This window comes from Grampus griseus (assembly GCF_964374135.1).
Source record: "Grampus griseus genome assembly, chromosome: 2".
Lineage (NCBI taxonomy): Eukaryota > Metazoa > Chordata > Mammalia > Artiodactyla > Delphinidae > Grampus > Grampus griseus.
The window spans coordinates 141,193,144-141,212,429 of NC_139018.1; the positions used below are offsets into that span (position 1 = coordinate 141,193,144).

Consider the following 19,286-nt stretch of genomic DNA (forward strand, 5'->3'; position numbering starts at 1 on the left):
CAATCCTGGGTTACAAAGAACAAGATGAATCGACCCTCCTTTTCCAAAGAAAAGTTATAGACCAAAACCCTTCCTACTTAGAGTTTCTTCTTAGCTAACTCCAAGGGGCCTCAGCTGGCATAGCTGGGAGGGGTCTGGGTCCTTCAGCAGCTGCAGCCTGGACCTCCGTGCATGGCTGGAGATCCTTCAGTGTGGCCACTGCCAGGTCACCCGTGGCTCCGTCAGGTGTCCTACTTTCCCTGACCTGAAGTGATGCAGACCCAGCTCCAGCTCCTGTACACGAAGGTGCCTCACTCTGCTCCCGGGGCCCAGGCCTTGGTGCCCTGACCCGGCATTAGCCTCTGTTCCCACTGTTCCCTTTCCTTTTTGCAGGTTCCCGGTGTGTGTGTGTGTGGGGGGGGGCGATGCTGCAGCACGGGGGACAGTCCCTGCTGGCTACTTGCCGGGCCTCAGTCGCAAATCCCAGCGGCAGGCCAAGTGGCAGCCTCCCAGGCCTCTTTCTCCACCATAGACAGGCCAAGCTCAGCACAAAAAAGTTTCTCTAGAAAGAATCTGGTATTTTTAAAAATGGCAACATCAGAGCTCTGCTGGACTTTCTTATGCTTATTATGCAATTTGGTATTTTTATTTTAATTCTTGTAATTTCAGTATTTTGAGACACCAGTGAGCTTACTCAGACTTGGATAATTCTCAGAATTTGCTTTCTAAGGCCTGCCAAAGATGAGAAGACTCAAAAAAAAAAAAGATCCTTTTCCAGAGAGTTCTCCAATTGAAACCCCTTGCCCAACTGTCTAACGTGCACACAAACTTCTCTGGAATCCTCTCTCCCTCATTTCTCCATTTCCCCCCTTCTTCCAGCCAAGGCTTAAGTCCAGACTCTGGCCTCAGGGGATCCAGGCCGAGGGGAGGGTCAAGTATTGTCTGCTGTTGTCCAGCTTCAAACCTGTGCAGTCCACCCGCTAAAGTGCCGTCAATCCATCCCCACCTCCCCCCTCGACGTCCTGCTCCACTCTCCAGCCTGCCCCTCAGAAACCTGGCTGCTGCCCCTCCGCCCCTTCCCCACCACAGGTTTTACTCCAGCAATACCAAGCAGGCTGCCCTCCAATGGCCCTGCTCTCCTAAGCCTCAGCGCCCGGGGCATCCCAGCCCTCTGCCACCCGTCCGGCAAATCCACACCCACTTCTCAGTCTCAACTCCATCTTGTCCTCCTCTCCAAAGTCTTCCCGGGCCCGCCCCCACTCTAGGACCACTGCCCCTTGTCCTGGACACCAGTCACAACGCCTCCCCCAACCCACAGCCCTGGCTACAAGGGCAGCCCACTTTGGCCACGTTTTAGAGCCTGAGTTGGGCCCTCTGGCTAAAGCTGACGCTAGGACAGCCAATCCATAACTGGAAGCCTCCTATGGCTTGTCCCGGAGTGAAAAACCATGAGCCGGGCTGCTCAGACTGACTGACTCATTTGTTCATTCGTTCCCTCTCCCGCATTTGAATTGGGGAATCAAGCAGGTAGTAGCAGGAGCCAGAATCAAGAGGTTTTTGATGAATGACCACCCGTCATGTGAAACCATGTAGCCGAGTGAATTTATACAGTAAGTCCCCTACATACGAACCTTCAAGTTGCAAACTTTCAAAGATGGGAACATGCGTTCGCAGGTCCAATCATGTAAGTTAGTTCACGCGTCTGGCGTACATTTTCATGCGCATGCATCTACTACAAGTGGTTGTGCTTTTGTGTACTTTACCGTACAGTACTATTTGTGTGTGTGTTTGTTTGTTATGTATTATTTGTGTGAAAAGTATTATAAACCCATTACAGTACGGTACAATATAGCCGATTGTGTTAGTTGGGTACCTAGGCTAACTTTGCCGGACTTAACGAACAAATTGGTCTTAGGAACGCACTCTCGGAATGGAACTCGTTTGCATGTCGGGGACTCATTGTACAGCAGAGTTTCTCAACTCTTAGATATGTAAACTCATGGGAGGAGCGTATCGGGTTTCTATTGCTGCCAGAACTAACTACCACAATTATAGGGGCTTAAAACAACACAAATTTATTATCTTACCGTTCCATAGGTCCGAAGTCCTACATGGGTCTCACTGGGCTAGTATCAAGGTGTCAGCAAGGCTGTGTTCCTTTTTGAAGCTCTAGGGGAGAAGCTAGAAGCTTTTCCAGTTTCTAGAGGCTGCCTGCATTCCTTGACTTGTGGCCCCTTCATTGATCTTCAAAGCCAGCAACATGGTATCTCTTTGACTCTTCTTCCATCACCATCTCTTTCTGACCCCAGCCAGGAAAGGTCCTCTGCTTTTAAGAACTCATGTGATTAGATTGGGCCCCCCCCACCGCAGATAAACCAGGATACTCTCCCCATCTGAAGGTCCATCTGCAAGGTCCCTTTGCGCAGGTAAGGTAACACATTCATAGGTTCTGGGGATTAGGATGTGGACCTCTTGGGGAGCCATCATCTTGTTGTCTAGCACAAGGAGCTTCTAGAATGCATACTGCAAGGCCTGGCCTGCAAAAATGCTAATCCAGGAGGTTTTTCTGGGAAACCCAAGATAGCTCTGAAGCAGCTGGTCTGCAGACCATCCTTAGAAAAACACGAATATATACAAGTCAGACAGGAAATGAGGGGGCTGTGAAAGGGAAGAGTGAGGCAGGCATACTTAGAGTCATTGCAGGTTCCTTCCAAGACGAAAAGCCTTGGAGCTGGATGTCTCACAAAGTCTTCAGAGTGGCCCAGGGTCACCCCAGCTCTGGAGAAGCAGGATGTACCCTGAGTCCTGTTCTTGAACACCTGTGAGAGCCCTGCTGGAGGGGGAGGCTCACAAATCCTCCATCAGCTGAGTTCCATTTGCACCTGCAATGTATCACCTCACGGCTCCACTGGAACGTAATAGATTTGCGGAAAATATCTGTGTCTTTTCACCTTTGTGTTCCCAGGGCCTGGGGCATAAAGGTGCTCAAGAAATATTTGTTAAATGAATACACGAATTAATGATTTAAGAGCTGTACGTGCGTAGGGAGGGTGGGAGGGAGATGCAAGAGGGAGGAGATACGGGGACATATGTATATGTATAGCTGATTCACTTTGTTATAAAGCAGAAACTAACATACCATTATAAAGCAATTATACTCCAATAAAGATGTTAAAAAAAAAAAAAGCTGTAAGTGTGAAAAGAGCTCTCTAAGAAGCATGAGAAGTCCCCTGGAGTGGCTGATTTTAATCTGGAGGGCCTAGGCCTTTGAGCTGGGTCTAAGAAGAGAAATGGGGTTGGAAACGGGGAAGGATTCCGGGCAGCGGGAAGAGCAAGAACTAGAGCACAGAGAGGATGCACCAGCAAGGCCTGGGCAGGACCAGGGAAGGCGGTTAGTGTGACCTCATGGGGGGAGGATGGAGAGAGGGGGCTAGAACCTGATGACTCAAGCTTTAGGAAGAGGCCTCTGGCAGCTTTACCTAAAAGGCACCAGACGATGGAGGAGATCCTGGAGTGAGGGGATCAGGAACAGGATAGGGACTGTCTGGTGAGAGAAGCAGTGATGGAGTGAAGAGACTGGGATAACCAGAGGAAGAAGCATAATATGGTGACTCATTGTGCAGGAAGCAAGGGCAAGGACACAGATGGTGCCAACACCTGGAGGGGGGAGGTGCCACGGTCAGGGATCAGGAGGTGGGTAGGGGGCAGCACTGGACAGAGGGGAGCTGACTCCAGGAGGCTGGGACGAGGTGGAGTGGGGAAGCCTTGGAATTGCCAGGGGAGAGTGTCACAGGAAGGTGGCCCAGGCCGGATCCTTGGAGACCCCAACACTACAGGGCAGGAGGAGGAGGGGAAGGAAAAGGAGTAGTCAGGAGCAAGACAAGAATTGGGAAGGAAAGCTTCATTCACGGGACGATTATTGCAAAAGAGCGAGGTCAACTTTCCCAAGCGCCCCGGAGAAGGGAAGCCTAGGACCCAATGGGTGTTAAGGAGGCCCCTCTGGGAGGTGGTTGATGTGGGGATCTGGGCCAGAGCCCCGCCCCCCACAAGTGAGCTGCAAGGGCCTGCAAAGCAAGTGGGCATGGGTGCCCACAGAATCACTTCCGCTCACTAGCGTGCTCTCTTGTGCAAACACACACTGGTTTATCTAGCAGTCCCTCTAAGTTAAATCACCCTCCACCCGAAACCTTTGCTGCCAGACATGGGATGGCTGCGTGGAGAGAGGGCCTCGGACAGCCTCATGGAGATTTCTGCAGCACAGGAACCTGTGAGGAATTCTTGTGACACAGCGGTAGTGGAGTGAGAGGGCAGGAACAGGGGACATCTCAACAGACATAGACCCCCTGACCCCCACCACCCTGGGAATATGCAAGCCCTCAGCCTTCGAAAACTCACGTCTGGAGAAAAGGGAGTCCTGGGATTGACTGAGATCCAACTGCATGAGCCTGGTAGAACGAGGGCCCAAAACAGAAACTTACTTGAATGAAGGGAAAACAGAGAAGGTGGTATATCTTTCACTCCTGAGCTGTGAGTTGAGATTCACACCTCCTCCACGTGTTGGGGAAAAGTTGGTTCGCTGCCGGGCACAGACTTTGCCATGTGAATAATCTGCTTGAATAGCTCTGGAAAAATCTTTTCCGGTAGAATGAGTCTCCGAGATTAGCTTTTCCCCCAACAGCCAGGAACATAAGCATATACCCTCTGCTGCCTTCTGCTCAGAAGGCCAGCCCTGCAGAAGAAAAGTGCCTCTTGGGTTAAGAAAAGCTTCAATATTGACCCCATCGAGGCAGAAGGTGACCAGCTGGAGGGCAGGTGACCCCTAACCATACCAAGCACGGGGCTGCCCTGAAGCAGACACTGGAAATGTTGGCAAACCACCCCAAACCCTAATTCTGTTCCAAAGGCTTACGTGCCTCAACCCACACTGCCTTCCTTGCTTTGACTCAGGAAGTCACCCTAGAGAACATCAACCTACCCTTGGGGAGATCCAGAGTTTCCAAAATATCTTAAGACACAAAGGGCTTCTGAAAGATTTTTGTTGACTTAAAAACAGACACAAACATTTTACTGAACTATGTATTTCTACATAAACAACTCTGTTACAACAAAATCAGGTAAAATCCACAAAGGTAGACAAGTCTTTAAAGGAAAATATTTTTTCCCTTAAGTATAAAAAGATAATTTGCCAAATAACGTCATACGGAAACACATAAAGCAAGAACTGTTAGAAACACAAGAGAAATAGACAGAAATACAATAGTAGTCTGAACACACTTTCCTTAGTCTTTAACAAATCAGGTAAGCAAAAATTAAAGGTCCATAAGCTTATAATTAATAAGGTCAAATTAATACATACAGATTTAATTTTGTTCCCTTCCAAGAATATATCTTCTTTTCCAGTTTCCTGGGAATATTGATTAAAATTAACAATTTATTAAGTCCCAAGAAAACATCAATAAAATCCAAAATGCAGAAATTGTACAGGCCATACCCTCTTTGACAACACTTGTAACAAATGTTAATAACAACAACAAAAAGTATCAAACTATCTAGAAATGTAAAAGTTAATTTCAAATAACTCAAGTAAAAAAAAAAGTCAAATATGAAATTACAAGTTATTTATAACTTAGAACACCATAGCTAAAAATTTAACAGAAATGGATAAAGAAATATTCAGAAGAAAAGTCATGTAGCCTTATGAGCGCTAGTAACTATATCTACTATTAAACAGGAAAGAGCTAAAATGGCATTCAACTTGAGAAGGTGAAAAAATAATAAAATAAAGGAAGGAAATTAATAAGAACAAAAACAAACCAAAAAAAATCATAAAATGGTAAAACAGTAAATTAAGATTTGAAGTCCCAGAAAAAAAAGGGAAAGCACAGACACAGAACGTTATGAATAAGAAAAGAAAATACGACAGCTCCAGGCTAGCAAATTTGAAAATCTTAACAGAATCATTACTTTGGAAGTTTAAGTTGCCAAAAACTTACAGAAAAGGAAGAAAGTTTAAAGAGACTAATGAGCATGGAAAAACATTGAAAAAATTGTCAAAGAATTATTTCCTAAAAAGGCACTAGACTTAGACAGATTTATACATGTTATAAAAACTTCAAGGAGCAAAAAATTCTAAATATTATTTAAACTGTTCAAGGGCATAGAAAAAAAGAGATAGAGCTTCCCAAGTTCTTTTTTTTTTTTTAAGAAGTTAACACAAACCCAACACCAATACCTGATAAAGACAGCAGAAAAAAAAATTATATAACTATCCACCTAAAATTTTGAAAAATTCGAAAATAATAAGAGCAAACCAAATCCAGAGTAATTTTCTTATTTTAAAGCTCTTACTATTATTATACAAGTAATATGAGAGCCATGTAGAAAAATCAGAAAATACAGATAAGAACAAAAAATAAAAGTCTACCATAAACCAACCCATCATAAATAACCACTGTTAACATTGAGTGGAGACATATATTGAAAGAATAATATACCATGACTAAATCAGATTTTTCTAGAAATGCAGACAGGGTCCGACATTAGCAAATCTATTTAAATGATTCATATTAAGTTATGATAAAGAAAAACTGGGCTTCCCTGATGGCGCAGTGGTTGAGAGTCCGCCTGCCGATGCAGGGGACACGGGTTCGTGCCCCAATCCGGGAAGATCCCACAGGCCCGCGTACCGCAAAAAAAAAAAAAGAAAAACCATTTGATCATCTTGACAGATGTGAAAAAAAAAGGCATTTAATAAAATTCCAACAACCATTACTGATAAAACTTTCAGCAAACTAGAAAGAGGAGGGCATAACTTTAATATATAAATTCAAATATTAAGAATATCTCATACTAAGAGTCAAATTTGTACTTTTGGAGGAACACTAGAGATATTCTCACCAAGTAAAAAATATATATAAAGAAGAATGTACAATACCGGCACAATTTATATAGGTGTTATTTACCATTGTTCAAAAAGTGCTGGTCAGTGTGATAAGGAAGTGAAATAAGATTATTAAAAATATGGAGGTAAAGTTATCATCACTACTCAGAACTATTAACTACATGAAAAAGGCAAAAGAATTAACAACAACAAAACTATTAAAACGAAAGGAAATTCAGTAATTGGCTAGCTACAAAATAAACAAATAACCAATTGCCAAGTTAAACAAACTAGTAAACCACCACAGAACTCTCTATGCAGAGTTAAGAAGAATGAGGTAGATTGATATGGTACCAACAGGAAATGTCCAAGATCTATTGCCAAGTGAAAAATACAAGCAGCAGAAGGTTCTATCATATGGTCAAAATGATAAAACATACTTTAGGAAAAGAAGATTTGAGGACTATGTGTCAACTGTTGACTGTTTATCTTGGGGGCAGAGGGATTTTAATTATGGGGGACTTTCAGTTTCCATATTATGTTTTTTCACAATGCTACCATTTACACAGCTTTTGTTTAATATTTTAAATTTAAAAAATCAATGGATTTAATTTTCATTAAAAAAAGCGTAGTCATGTACCTTTATACTAACAATAAGCAGTTGGAAAATATAATGGACAAAAGAGCTCATTTACCATAGTAACCACAACTACAAAAAATTGCCTGTACTAGAGAAAATATACTGAGGAACATAATACTTTATAAATTTACTGAAATGAAAGGTTAAATATTATGAAGATGTTAATTGTCTCTATAGTTACCTATAAATTTTACACAATCCAATTTCCAATTCTTCTAAATGCTACAAAATGATCCCGAATTTCTTTTGGAACTGTCAATATACAAAAAGTACTAGGACATTTTTGAAGACGTTTAATTAATGGCGACATTTAGTCTAAATCTGAGATGATCAAACTATGTGGTACCAGTGCCAGAATGTACACAATAGAAAGTTCAGAAGTACGCTTAAAGAAATATAAGGATTGAGGGCTTCCCTGGTGGCGCAGTGGTTGAGAGTCTGCCTGCCGATGCAGGGGACATGGGTTCGTGCCCTGGTCTGGGAAGATCCCACATGCCGCAGAGCGGCTGGGCCCGTGAGCCATGGCCGCTGAGCCTGCACGTCCGGAGCCTGTGCTCCGCAACGGGAAAGGCCACAACAGTTAGAGGCCCGCGTACTGCAAAAAAAAAAAAAAAAAAATATATATATATATATATATGTATATATATATATATATATATATATATATATATATATATATATATATATAGGGATTGGATATATAGTGAAAATGGGATTTTGTATCAGTAGAGAGAGGATAGATTTCCCAGTAAGTGATGTTGGGGTAATTTAAAAAATAAATTCCACATGGATCATAGATTTAATTGCTTAAACAAAACAATAAAAGTACAAGAATAAAATACTGGTGAAAATTCATACAACCTTGGAATCAGAATTGCAAAGATCTTCAAAAGCATGACAGCAAAGGCAGCAACCATAAAGGAAAAGATAGATTTGACTAAAAAAAAATTTTTTTCAATCTAAGCCATATATTGAGCTTTTTTAAAAATAAATTTATTTATTTCTGGCTGTGTTGGGTCTTCGTTGCTGTGTGCGGGCTTTCTCTAGTTGCGGTGAGCAGGGGTTACTCTTCCTTGTAGTGTGTAGGCTTCTCATTGTGGTGGCTTCTCTTGTTGTGGAGCACGGGCTCTAGGTGTGTGGGCTTCAGTAGTTGTGGCACACAGGCTCAGTAGTTGTGGCGCACAGGCTTAGCTGCTCCGCAGCATGTGGGATCTTCCCAGACCAGGGCTCGAACCTGTGTCCCCTGCATTGGCAGGCGGATTCTTAACCACTGCACCACCAGGGAAGCCCCAAATACATGCAACTTTTAAAAAATAATATTTATAGGGAAAAAAAAACTTCTTAGAAATCAATGAGACACACAAACACCTTGTGAGAAAATTGGCCAGAGAAGACGAATAGGTAAATGACAAAAGAATATAGTCTAATAAATATATTGGTTAGGAGGGTCACACTGTCATCAAAAAAATGCATATCAAAACTAGCCCCCCCAGTCCCCATGGGAACACCAGTGTGAAAGAGGGGAATCGGACATTCTCACACATTGCTGGTGAGAGCATAATTTGGTATCATCTTTCTGGAAGGCAATTTGAGGCAAGATATATTAAAAGTCCCCAACATGTGCGTACCTTTTTGTTAGTCAGGATATGTTATGCTGCAGTAACAAAATAACCCTGACATCCCAATAGTGTAACACTTAAGGTTTATTCGTTCTTCACAGTACAAATCCACACAAGTGGGGAGGGGGGTGTCATGACGGGAGAAGGGGAGCTCTCCACACAGTCACTCAGGGACCCAGGCTGACAAAGGCTCCAGCTGACATAGGCTCCAGCACTGGGACATCACCACCTGTGGCGCAAGGCAACAGAAAGACTGGAGACCTGCATGGGGGCATCTCACAGTCTCAGCCTGGACGTTGCACATGTCACTTCTGCTCACACTTTATTGGCCAGCATTAGCACCAGGACCCTGAGTGACTATAGGGGCTGGTAAGTGGCATCTCCTGTGTGCCCAGGAGGGAGAGGAGGAGACAGAGCAGTGCTTGTAGCACCCATTACACTTTTGAGCCAGCAAGTCCAATTTTAGCAAGTTATCCTAAGTAAATATTCTGAAACGCACATGAAGGTGTTAGAAGAAAGGATTTCCGTCATATCCTTGAGTACAACAGTATAAAACTGGAAACAAGTACCCAAGGTACAACATACACAGATGTTAAAAATGATGCTGTTACATATTTACTGACATAGAAATATATTTACAATATAGTGTTAAAAGGGAAAAAAGCAAGTTATAAAACAGTATATGTATAATATGATTGTATCTCATGAAAAAAGTAATAAAACAGCTATAGATGCATAGAAAAGAAGTCTGAAAAGATATATACCAAAATGTTAACAGTGGTTATAAACAGATGGTGTAATAACAGGTGATTTTTTTCATTTCTTCTTAGAAAAGTATATATTATTTATGTACCAAAAAGGCATTTGAAAAGGGAAAAGAAACAAAAAAAACAGTATTCTTGGGAGAGTCCATTTATCCACCTCATGCTAATCGTTAAATTCTTACCTTTGATGCAAGAAGTGCCTAACTGTCTGTCACACCATAAGACATTGCTACAACAATTTATTTAAAGTCAGGATTTTATATTAAAAGTGGTCCATAGGGTAAGAACAGTGACACATTCCCCACAGCTGCATATCATTGGACCTGTCAGTCATCTGCCAAAATGTCCCACAGTCTGGACTCCACCGTGGTTTCTCTGGGCTCCTGGCAGGTGCACCCGGGGTCTGTGTGGCCTGGGGGTGGGGGCACTCTTCACAAGGCTCTGCATTCGTCAAAGAGAGTAGGGCACTGTACAATTCCGCTCAAAACAAAAGACCCACAAGCTCTTCTCAAAGACGGATTCCAGAACATATAACATCACCGCCAGGATTATTAAAGACTCCTCTTAGCTATACATATATTTTTTAATTGAAAACCCTTCCTTGTCGTTTCTCCTGCTTCCCCCTGCTGCTTCCTCCCCCAATACACATACACACACACACACACACACATATACACACACTCACACACACACACACTCCAAAAGTTCACTAGACCATATCATCTGGCTGCCAAAGTCTTACCATAATCACCTTCTTCCTGGCTGGTGTTTAAAGAGGAACTGGAAAAACCCATATTCTTGAGATAGGTGTATGAAAAAGACACGTAAAACAACACACATTTCTATACAGGATTCTCTCTCCATGCCGTCACCCCCACCATCCCAAGAATATATATTTATTTGGGGGAAACTATGTATGCAGAAATTGGAATTCTTTTAAACCATGCATGTCAATTAAGAATATATATGGATGCTGATTTGCAGGCTTCTAGTTTAAATCACCAGTGCTTCAAAATCCAGTGATCTTTCGAGTGAATAAAAGAACCCATAGCTTTTAGATGGACACATGGCACAAAGAGCCACTTTCAGCAATGAGCAGAATGCAGCGGCCGGCTCTGTCTTAAAGGGCAACCTCTGTCAAGCGCCTCTGCTAAGTCCCATCCTGGCTGCCTGCCTTCTAAGTGCACACCTGGCCACATCTGACGTCCCTGGCACTCCCTGTGGTTGGCGTTGGCTCTCACCCAAAGTTGCCCCCGATTTCTATTGAAAAGCAGTCTTGCCTATAGAAAAGGAGTCCTTTTACAACAGGCCGATCGTGACGCCTCTGAGTAGCACTATATCCCACACCCTTTATTTGATGTTTTATGTCAAATATAGTAAATACTGGCCAGGCATTAGCCAACCACCGTCCAGGCTGTGCCCGTGGGCCGCCCAAGTCTAGAGATGTCTATGATGAGACTGCAGGATGGAGACCAACTACCTGCTGTGGACATTCCTCCCGGGGCCCGTCAGGTGCCACTCAACCTGCTCTAACCACTGGCTGGTCTGCTCCCTCCCCAGTGCTGGCTCCTGTCTGGGAAGGGGCTGGGCAGTGATGGGCAATCCCCCCACACCCCACCTGCCCCGCCATCACTCTGTTTACTGCTCTGCCATTTGGGGGCCTCCTGCTTGTTTTGAACAAACTGCTTTGCCTCCACAAAAGCCATCAACAAAGAACTCAAAATGTGTCTCATCGCTCTGGCCTCTCAAAGCACCAACATCATTTTAACCAACAATCTCTTGGAAAGATCCCTACAAAAGCAGAATCATTCAAAAGTGGAACTTACTGCTGTAATGAATGTAAATGTAATTCTGATTCATTCATTTATAAGTTGTCATTTGCTGGGGACATATGTTAAAACAGTATAACTGCAATGTGCTCTTATCAGGACACAAGAGAGTTTTTCTTTTCTTCGCACCCAAAGGTCACTAAAGGGAGAAGAGAGCATGACTCGCAGAAAGACACTGGACCAGGGTTCAGGAGACCCAGATGCAGCCCGCGCTGCTGCTCACTAGCTGGGTGACTCAGGGTGAGTCACCTGTCTCTGCTTCCGCTGCAAAATGGGGAATGATCTCTGCCCCGTTCTCTCACCCAGCTGAGGTCTAAAGTGACGGCATGCAGGGGAGCGTGGAAGGGAGGGAGTGTACAAGTTCTGGGTCTCATGTGGACGCTGGCTCTCTTTCAAGGCCTGACCACACTGTCCCAGCCTGTCACTCAGGTGGTTTTCTATTCCCGAGGCACTAGGAAGACTTTATCTCCCCTTGCCGCTCTCAACTGTATCACGCATCCAGTGGGTCTTTACTTGGAATGAAAATTATTTTTAAGGATCATTATGGTTAAAGGATTCCAAATTTTCCGTTGCTTTTTTTAGGCCCCAGGTTTCACAGATGCAGAGGAAAAAAAAAAAAAGCTAATTGAGGTTCAGGCAGCCAGTCTTGGAGATGTCAAATCAGGAGACATCACTTGGAAACAAAGACGCAGTCCTAGCTCTAAATCCTCCAGCAGCACGACTGGGATGGGGTGTTTGTGAGGCAAGGGTTATGCCCTGCCTGCACTTGGCTTCAGATCACGCCAACCAAAGGGCATCAGTGCTGAGACTGGAGCTGGACGTCCTAACAAATGAGGGCTTGGCTCAAGGGAAACTGGGATGAATTCAGAGGGTCATTCTCCTTCTATCCCGAGGCTGTTAGACAGGGCTAGCCTCTCGACAGACTGTCTAGGTTGTCCCCAGGCCTTTTTTTTTTTTAAAAGAAAGTAAATGAAGAAACCTTAAGACCTTTAGAGAAAAGCAGAAGGAACTGAAAGTCCAGGGCTTTTGTAAAGGTGTGCTTTCCCTGCTGAGCCCAACTTAGCTTCTCCTTTAGAGGAGCCCCTACTGCTCTTAGCTCCGGGGCTGCATGGTGTAAAGCTGGCTGGGGCCACATAGCGTGGGGCTCTCAGCTCCTCACCTACTGCCTACAAGCGCTCACCAAACTCTTCCACGGTTGGTGAGTGGGGGTCATGGGTCTCAACTGCACAGGGACACAGCAGCCCACCGTGGTAATGGCTCTACTGCTGCCACTAGTTTCTCCAGTCACTGCCCGGAATGTGCAAGCAGCTTTGACAACTCTATCCTCGGATGAATACGTCACCTGAGCATGTCCAGTCAGTCAAGACAGCTCCTTCTGGATGAATAAGCTGCCGCATAGACAGGGGTGGTGGGCATCAGAAGACCCAAGCGGAGGTTTCAGAATGCCAGTGTCTGCTGCTCCTGGGCAGGTGGACTGGCCTAGCCTGAGAAGAATCCTCTTGAGCCCCTGCTGGGCCACAAGGCCAACTCACGGCCAGCCCAGCTCTCTGATCTCCAGGTCAGTAGAGCTGCGACCACTGTCCTGAGAGCCATCTGGAGCTCCAGGGAAAGGGCAGGGCCAGCAGCGCCCAGTCACAAATCAGCAGGAGGGCTGACCACGCTTTCCATTTCCATCTGCCACCAGCCCAGTGAACTCCACCAGAGCTGCCCCACTCAGCCTGCGGGTCTCCCCTACATGTCCTGGTGCTTTCCCCATCCTAAAGAAGACCTCCCTGCTCAGGGAGATGGTCTCAGCTACACGAAAGAGAGCAGCAGGACTTGTAAAGTCACCCTGGGGCCCGGGTCACATCCGTGTGTACCCTACCCACCTCCTCAGGCTATTTTATTGTTTATCTGAACAATTCAGCAGGGAGCAATTCTAATGCGTGAGAAAATCCTTCTAGAGGGGGAAGTTCTCTTAGTGGTCCTCAAAGCAGGTAAGGGGGCGGCAAAGCCTCCCCCTCCTTCAAAGGGATTTAGAAATGCCGACGGCCAGGGATTCAGACCATCTTGCCATGCATGGGGCAAATGAAATGTCCACTGGCCCCACTGAGAAACTCAGTAAGAGAGAAGAGGTCCATGGCTCTGGTCCCTTCCTTAGCAGGAACAGGGGGAGGCAGACCTGGGCAGAACTCCTCTAAGGCCAAGGCTCAGCCACTTTGAGCCCACTCCTTCCCTCACAGGCCTGTGTGATTTCTTTTTCAATTGTCTAAACCCAACAGAGGATCCCATCCTAGATCCCAAGCCCTGGGCAGCCCCTATACCAGGGACAGTCAGTGGTTCTAGAATCCCTAGGCCACAGGCCTCACTCCTGGAAAGGAAGGGTGATCTCAGTGTCAGAGGCCCCCAGGGGCAGAGCACCATGGATGGGCTGCTGGTGGGGGGGCCTCAGACCAGCTCCTGCTGCTTCCACCGCCACCCTCCTGGCCCCAGGGCCACCTGAGCTAACCCACGAGTCTGTCCACAAAGTCACATACATGCCTGATAACGACCCAGTGCACCAGGACGGTGGACTGTCCAACAGGGGCTTGATGGGGGATGTGATGAAAACACTAAATTCTGTTTATACGTTTAAATGAACAAATATTTATTAAGCACCTACTTTGTGCCAGGCACTGTGCTAGGCACCCTCGCTGCATGCTGTCCCCACAGCACAGTAACCTGCTCAGAAATTAAAACCAAGAAAAGGAACATTGTCGCAACCCTACAAACTGGGGGCGGGTGGAAGTGGGCGGAGTGGATGCAGGCGATTCCCCTGCCAGAAAACGCCTCCACCAGAAGTGCGTTTTCTCTCTTGGGACAAGTCTCTACTCAGTGGTTGCTTTAAAGCATCTCTGTATATACTGAGAGGAAAACTGCTATCACCACGCCCCACGCATTGGTGCCTGGTGAACATTCGAACACTCTGAACGCTACTCAAAAAAACAGGAGTTGGAAAGGGTATTCATACTTGAATTAGAAAATACTTTTCCAGTTCATATGGTTGCAACAGCCCTTAAGAAAGTTATAAACATCCCTGCCCTGACTGCGTAAATGTTTAAGGTAGACCTAGTTCTGGATTCCTGAGTCAGAATCGTCCAGTTGTCCATGACCTCGCAAGGCCAGAGAAGCAAGGGGAGGTTTCTATTCTGGAGAGGAGAGAGTGGACGGCACCCCTGGTTTGGAAACGTGACAAACCGCGCCTGCATTTACAGAAGCCACGTGAACGGGAGGACGTCCTAGTGCTACTCTGTGTCACACACACCCTGGGGACTCACGCGCAGCCCTAGTTGTCGGCGCCCAGCTTGGAGAGGCCCCGGCGGAAGTTGTGCAGGTCATCGATCTTCCCGTCCAGCACCTCCAAGAAGCTCTTCAGCTCCACCTTCAGGTGGCGCTGGCGGTACTTGCTCTCCTCCATGTCCGTCTTCAGGGAGCGCACTTTGTCTTCCAGGTTCTGATTGTCTCTCTCTGCCGCCTGAAGCAAAGCGAGAGAGAAAGAAGGGTCTGGGGACAGAGCGGGAGGAGCCCCGCTGAGACCTGAGACAGCCAGACTGTCCGTCCCCCTCGGGCGGGCCTGCCTCCCTGGAAGTGTTAAGTGTCCTGCCCCCACCCCCCTGGCATCAGGTGTGTGCCCCTCCTTCCTGCTGTTCTCTGGCAGAGGTACCAACGGCCAGCATCTCGCCTTAATACGATGCCCCCACAGAGAACACAGAACTCAGCATCCTGCCCAAGGGAGCCTGGTGCTAAGTGATGCTTTCACAAAGTGCCCAGCAGAGGAAGCCTGAAATCCCAGCACATGGGGTTTTCAGCCCCAAGCCCAGTGTGGTCAGCAGAGGCCCCCTTTGGGTTCCATTCTGGGAGAGAGTGAGAAATAGCACAAATGGAAGAGTGACTTGTTTCTCCCGGTTCCACTGAGAAGGCGAGGTCTCCTTGGCCCCAGGCCAGCCTCTGGCCGTCAGCGAGGGAGGACTGGCCGTGCCAGACGCAGGGACAGTAGGTCTGTGCTCTGTCCGTCCCGTGGTGTTGCCATGGAGACGTTGAAGCTCCCAATGGCGGGACCGCTGTGAGTCCAAATAAGAGCTTTCATCTTACGGGCATAAAATGAGAATTTTTGAATGGGTGTACAAGAACCAGTTACTAATACCAAGGTTGTATACCTGAACAAAGAGCTCTCGAAGTGAGGAGAACCTCGGAGGTGAAGGAGGACCTGAAAATGCTCCTTCAGAAATGCAGCAGGTGGATCAGAAATCTGAAGCCAGCAGGGTGGGGGGGCAGGCTGGGGGGGGGCTGTCCAAGGTCATGTCCAAGGTCACTGGCTGGGGAGGTGCAATAGCCCCTGGATCTTAGGCTCTCAGCCCTCCTTTCTGTCCCCTGCTTTGCACCCTTCTGTGGTTCTGTAGGGACTTCTGTGGGCAGGAAACAGTCACCTACACTATGGTTATGCACAGAACACCTTCGTATAAGTGGAGAAAACAGAAGACAAACACTGCTGAGTCTGCACCCGGGAGGAAAGCTGGCATCTGGCATGTAGTTACGCTGGCTTTCTAGGAATACAAAGTCTCTTTTCTTTACCAAGCCAGGCGTGAAAGGGAGAGGCCTCGGAGAAATGGGTAACACAGTGGATGCCTTCTCATCTGAGCCCAGGTGGACATGCTCCCCGCCCTTACCTCTAACTTCTCAGAGACGTATTCACACTCTGACATGAGCTGAGGTATGATTTCACTTTGTTTTCGGAGGTCTGTCAACTCCTACAGGAGATAGAAATTGGAAAAAGAATGTGAAAGCAAGTCAGATAAAATGTATTCTTGAAAATCCCCAACTCGTGCATACAATAATGGAAGCAGCTTTTGGAACCTGTGTTGTCTGCGTAAATAATAATGGCGATGATGTTATACTTAACACACGAGGTAATTCTAAAGGCTGAGTATGTTCCATGAATTAATGCATGAAGGCTGAACACCACCATGAAAAGAGAAGTATGATTCCTGTTTCGTAGACGGGGAAACCGAGGCTGAGAGAGGATTGGTAACTTGCCCATGGTCTCCACCCTCTGCATACAGTAAGTCCCCTACATATGAACCTTCAAGTTGCGAACTTTCAAAGATGCAAATGTGCGTCCACATGTCCAGTCATGTAAGTCAGTTCACGTGTCTGGTGTACACCGTCACGTGCGTGCATCCTCGACAAGTGGTTGCGCGTTTGTGTACTTTACTGTACAGTACTGTATAGAGTACAGTAGTACAGTGTCTTTATTTCATGCCCAGGATGTCCGGAAGCAAGCGTAGAAGCAGCAGTGATGTAGCTGGTACTACTCTACTTTTCAAAGTACTGTACTGCAAGGTTAAAAACGTTTCCTTTGGTTTCTGTGTCTGTTTTTTATGTATTATTTGTGTGAAAAGTATGATAAACCTATTACAGTACAGTAGGATACAGCCGATTGTGTTAGTTGCATACCTAGGCTAACTCTGTTGGACTTACGAACAAACTGGACTTAGGCAAGTGCACTCTTGGAGTGGAACTCGTTCGTGGGTAGGGGACTTGCTGTACTTAGCTGTCCCGTCCCCCAGAAAATAAATGACTGTGTGACAGGGGGTTCTCGCTGCATTAATTTGACGGCAGAACGCAACTTCTGATAAAAGACCACCTGTGAAAGTTTCCGAGTGCTTTTGCAAATGTTCAGCTCCCTCTTGGACCTGAGCGGCTGACTATAGAATAAGTACAACAAGGAGGCTGCGGAGGGTAATGGTCAGGCCTTTGCTCTGGACTATCTGTGCCCTGGTGTAGCTTTTGGCTCTGTCTCTGTGCTGAGGTCCGGGCAGCTGCCAGGGCCGGTCACATGCCCCACAGCTGCCTGCCGTGTCCTTGGGTGGAGATCACCCGCCAAGGCCCAGGGGACGCCAAGCAGCACCGCTCGGAGCCCCACGACCCACCGTCTCCTTTTCTCGGAGTTCCAACTCCAGCTCCTCAATTCTTCTCTTCAACTGGGTATTCTTCTCCTTCTCTCTGTTTATCTCGCTGCACTGCTCTTCCAGCTCGTCAATCTTTAATGAATATCACATGTTAAAGCAGGGATGCCAGTTTACTGTAGTCATTAAACAAAAGATCACCACAGCTCTTTTAAAGTAAACCATAAATTAACCCACTTATAAATTTTTCCTTGTGGCTACAGACAAACCCCACGGGGCTCCCCCTGGGCTGTTTGCTCCTGCGGGCACAGGATGCCCTCATTTAACACCAACAAAGCCACAGAAGTCACAAAACCTGGCTTCAGTATGCTCTGGGCCTCTGGTTTTCTCTCACAGTCACAGGACGGTAGCTTTAGGTTTGCTTTAAGGATCTGTCACAAGTCGGGGCCAGACGTCCCATGAATCTATCTGCTTCTTCGCAGAATGACTGTCACATCATTTTAATCATGCCCTGAATGATTCTGTTGCTTTTCAAGGGGTTAAGCGAGCAGGGTAGAGAACCGAGCAACTCTGTGGGACAGTGGCTACCAACTGGGGCTCAATGACATTTCAAACGTTTTAAATCAAGATGACCTTTCCCCACTGATGCACGCAGAAGGGGCCTGGCCCGTGGGCCTCTTCCTGGAGAGATGACAAGTTCAGGCTGAGGTACATCCCCAGAGTGCATCTTTCTCTCCTTCCCAAGCCTGACACCTCTGACACTGGGCATTTCCCAGGGGCCAAAACATGGGTGCAGAGTGGACGGCAGGGGTGTAACCAGCAAGTAACACAAGAGCACCGTGTTGATGGGGTTCCCCACAAGCAGGCAGCGGCAGTCCTCAGGGTGCAGGGCACTAGGTGGTCAACATGAGGACAGTTCTTAGAGGTGACCTGCACCAGCCCTCAGGATCTGAACCTCCAGCCACAGGAGCTGCCGGAGATCCCACCAACGTCCACATCCCGCCCTGGGAATCAAGTTCCCAGTGCTTCCCGCCCAGGGAAGCTGACGCTCCGCACAGGGAGTAGGTTCCACTGCACGCACTCCCTCCACGCCCCACCCCCCCGACCCCCCACGGCTCTTTGGTTCTTACACTCAGACGCGAAGTGAGAAACTCAGCTCTGCCCTTGAAAAAAGAAACAAAGGGCAATCAATCCCTCTGCCAAGCAGATGAGCCCAGCCTCAGAAGGGAAGGTGCGGAGTCAGTACTTGGCCTGCGCCCCTCACCATCAGCACTTTATGAAAAAACGACACGAGGCAGTTTCACATGCCACCTGCTCCGAAGTAAGACGTGAAGTAGGGGAGTGGTTTCCAGGGGCTCCACTCAGAACGGGTGGGCGGGTTATAAACGGGGGGCAAGGGGAGCGAGTACCAATCTCAATGTGACCCGTACCCTGAAATCCTGCATTTACGGAGCAGACTGTGTTCACCGACTGTGGGATAAAAGTGCTGACCAGCAAAACAGCACAGCAACCCCAGGACCTCACCTGGGAACCCTAAAACAACCGCATCAACTCAGCCCAACAGCAGAGCATGAGCGACTAATTACAGGGAAGGGCGTGGGTGAATTCTGAAAAAAACTGAAAAGCCCCCATGTCAGGGTAGGAGGGTAGA

The 19,286-nt window shown here is 46.8% G+C and overlaps 1 protein-coding gene across 3 annotated transcripts in view; it reads right to left on the minus strand.

Moving 5' to 3' along the window:
• The window catches only part of HOMER2 (homer scaffold protein 2), a 102,052-nt gene that overhangs the window by 1,158 nt on the left and 81,608 nt on the right, over positions 1-19,286 (minus strand). For all 3 annotated transcript variants that reach the window (XM_082647455.1, XM_082647454.1, XM_082647456.1), the window contains exons 7-9: positions 17,660-17,770; positions 16,397-16,477; positions 2,067-15,204 (exon numbers count right to left, since the gene is read on the minus strand). In XM_082647455.1, coding sequence (XP_082503581.1) covers positions 15,016-15,204; positions 16,397-16,477; positions 17,660-17,770 — 381 coding nt within the window. In that variant the 3' untranslated portion in view covers positions 2,067-15,015. The remainder of the gene's footprint in view (positions 1-2,066; positions 15,205-16,396; positions 16,478-17,659; positions 17,771-19,286) is intronic.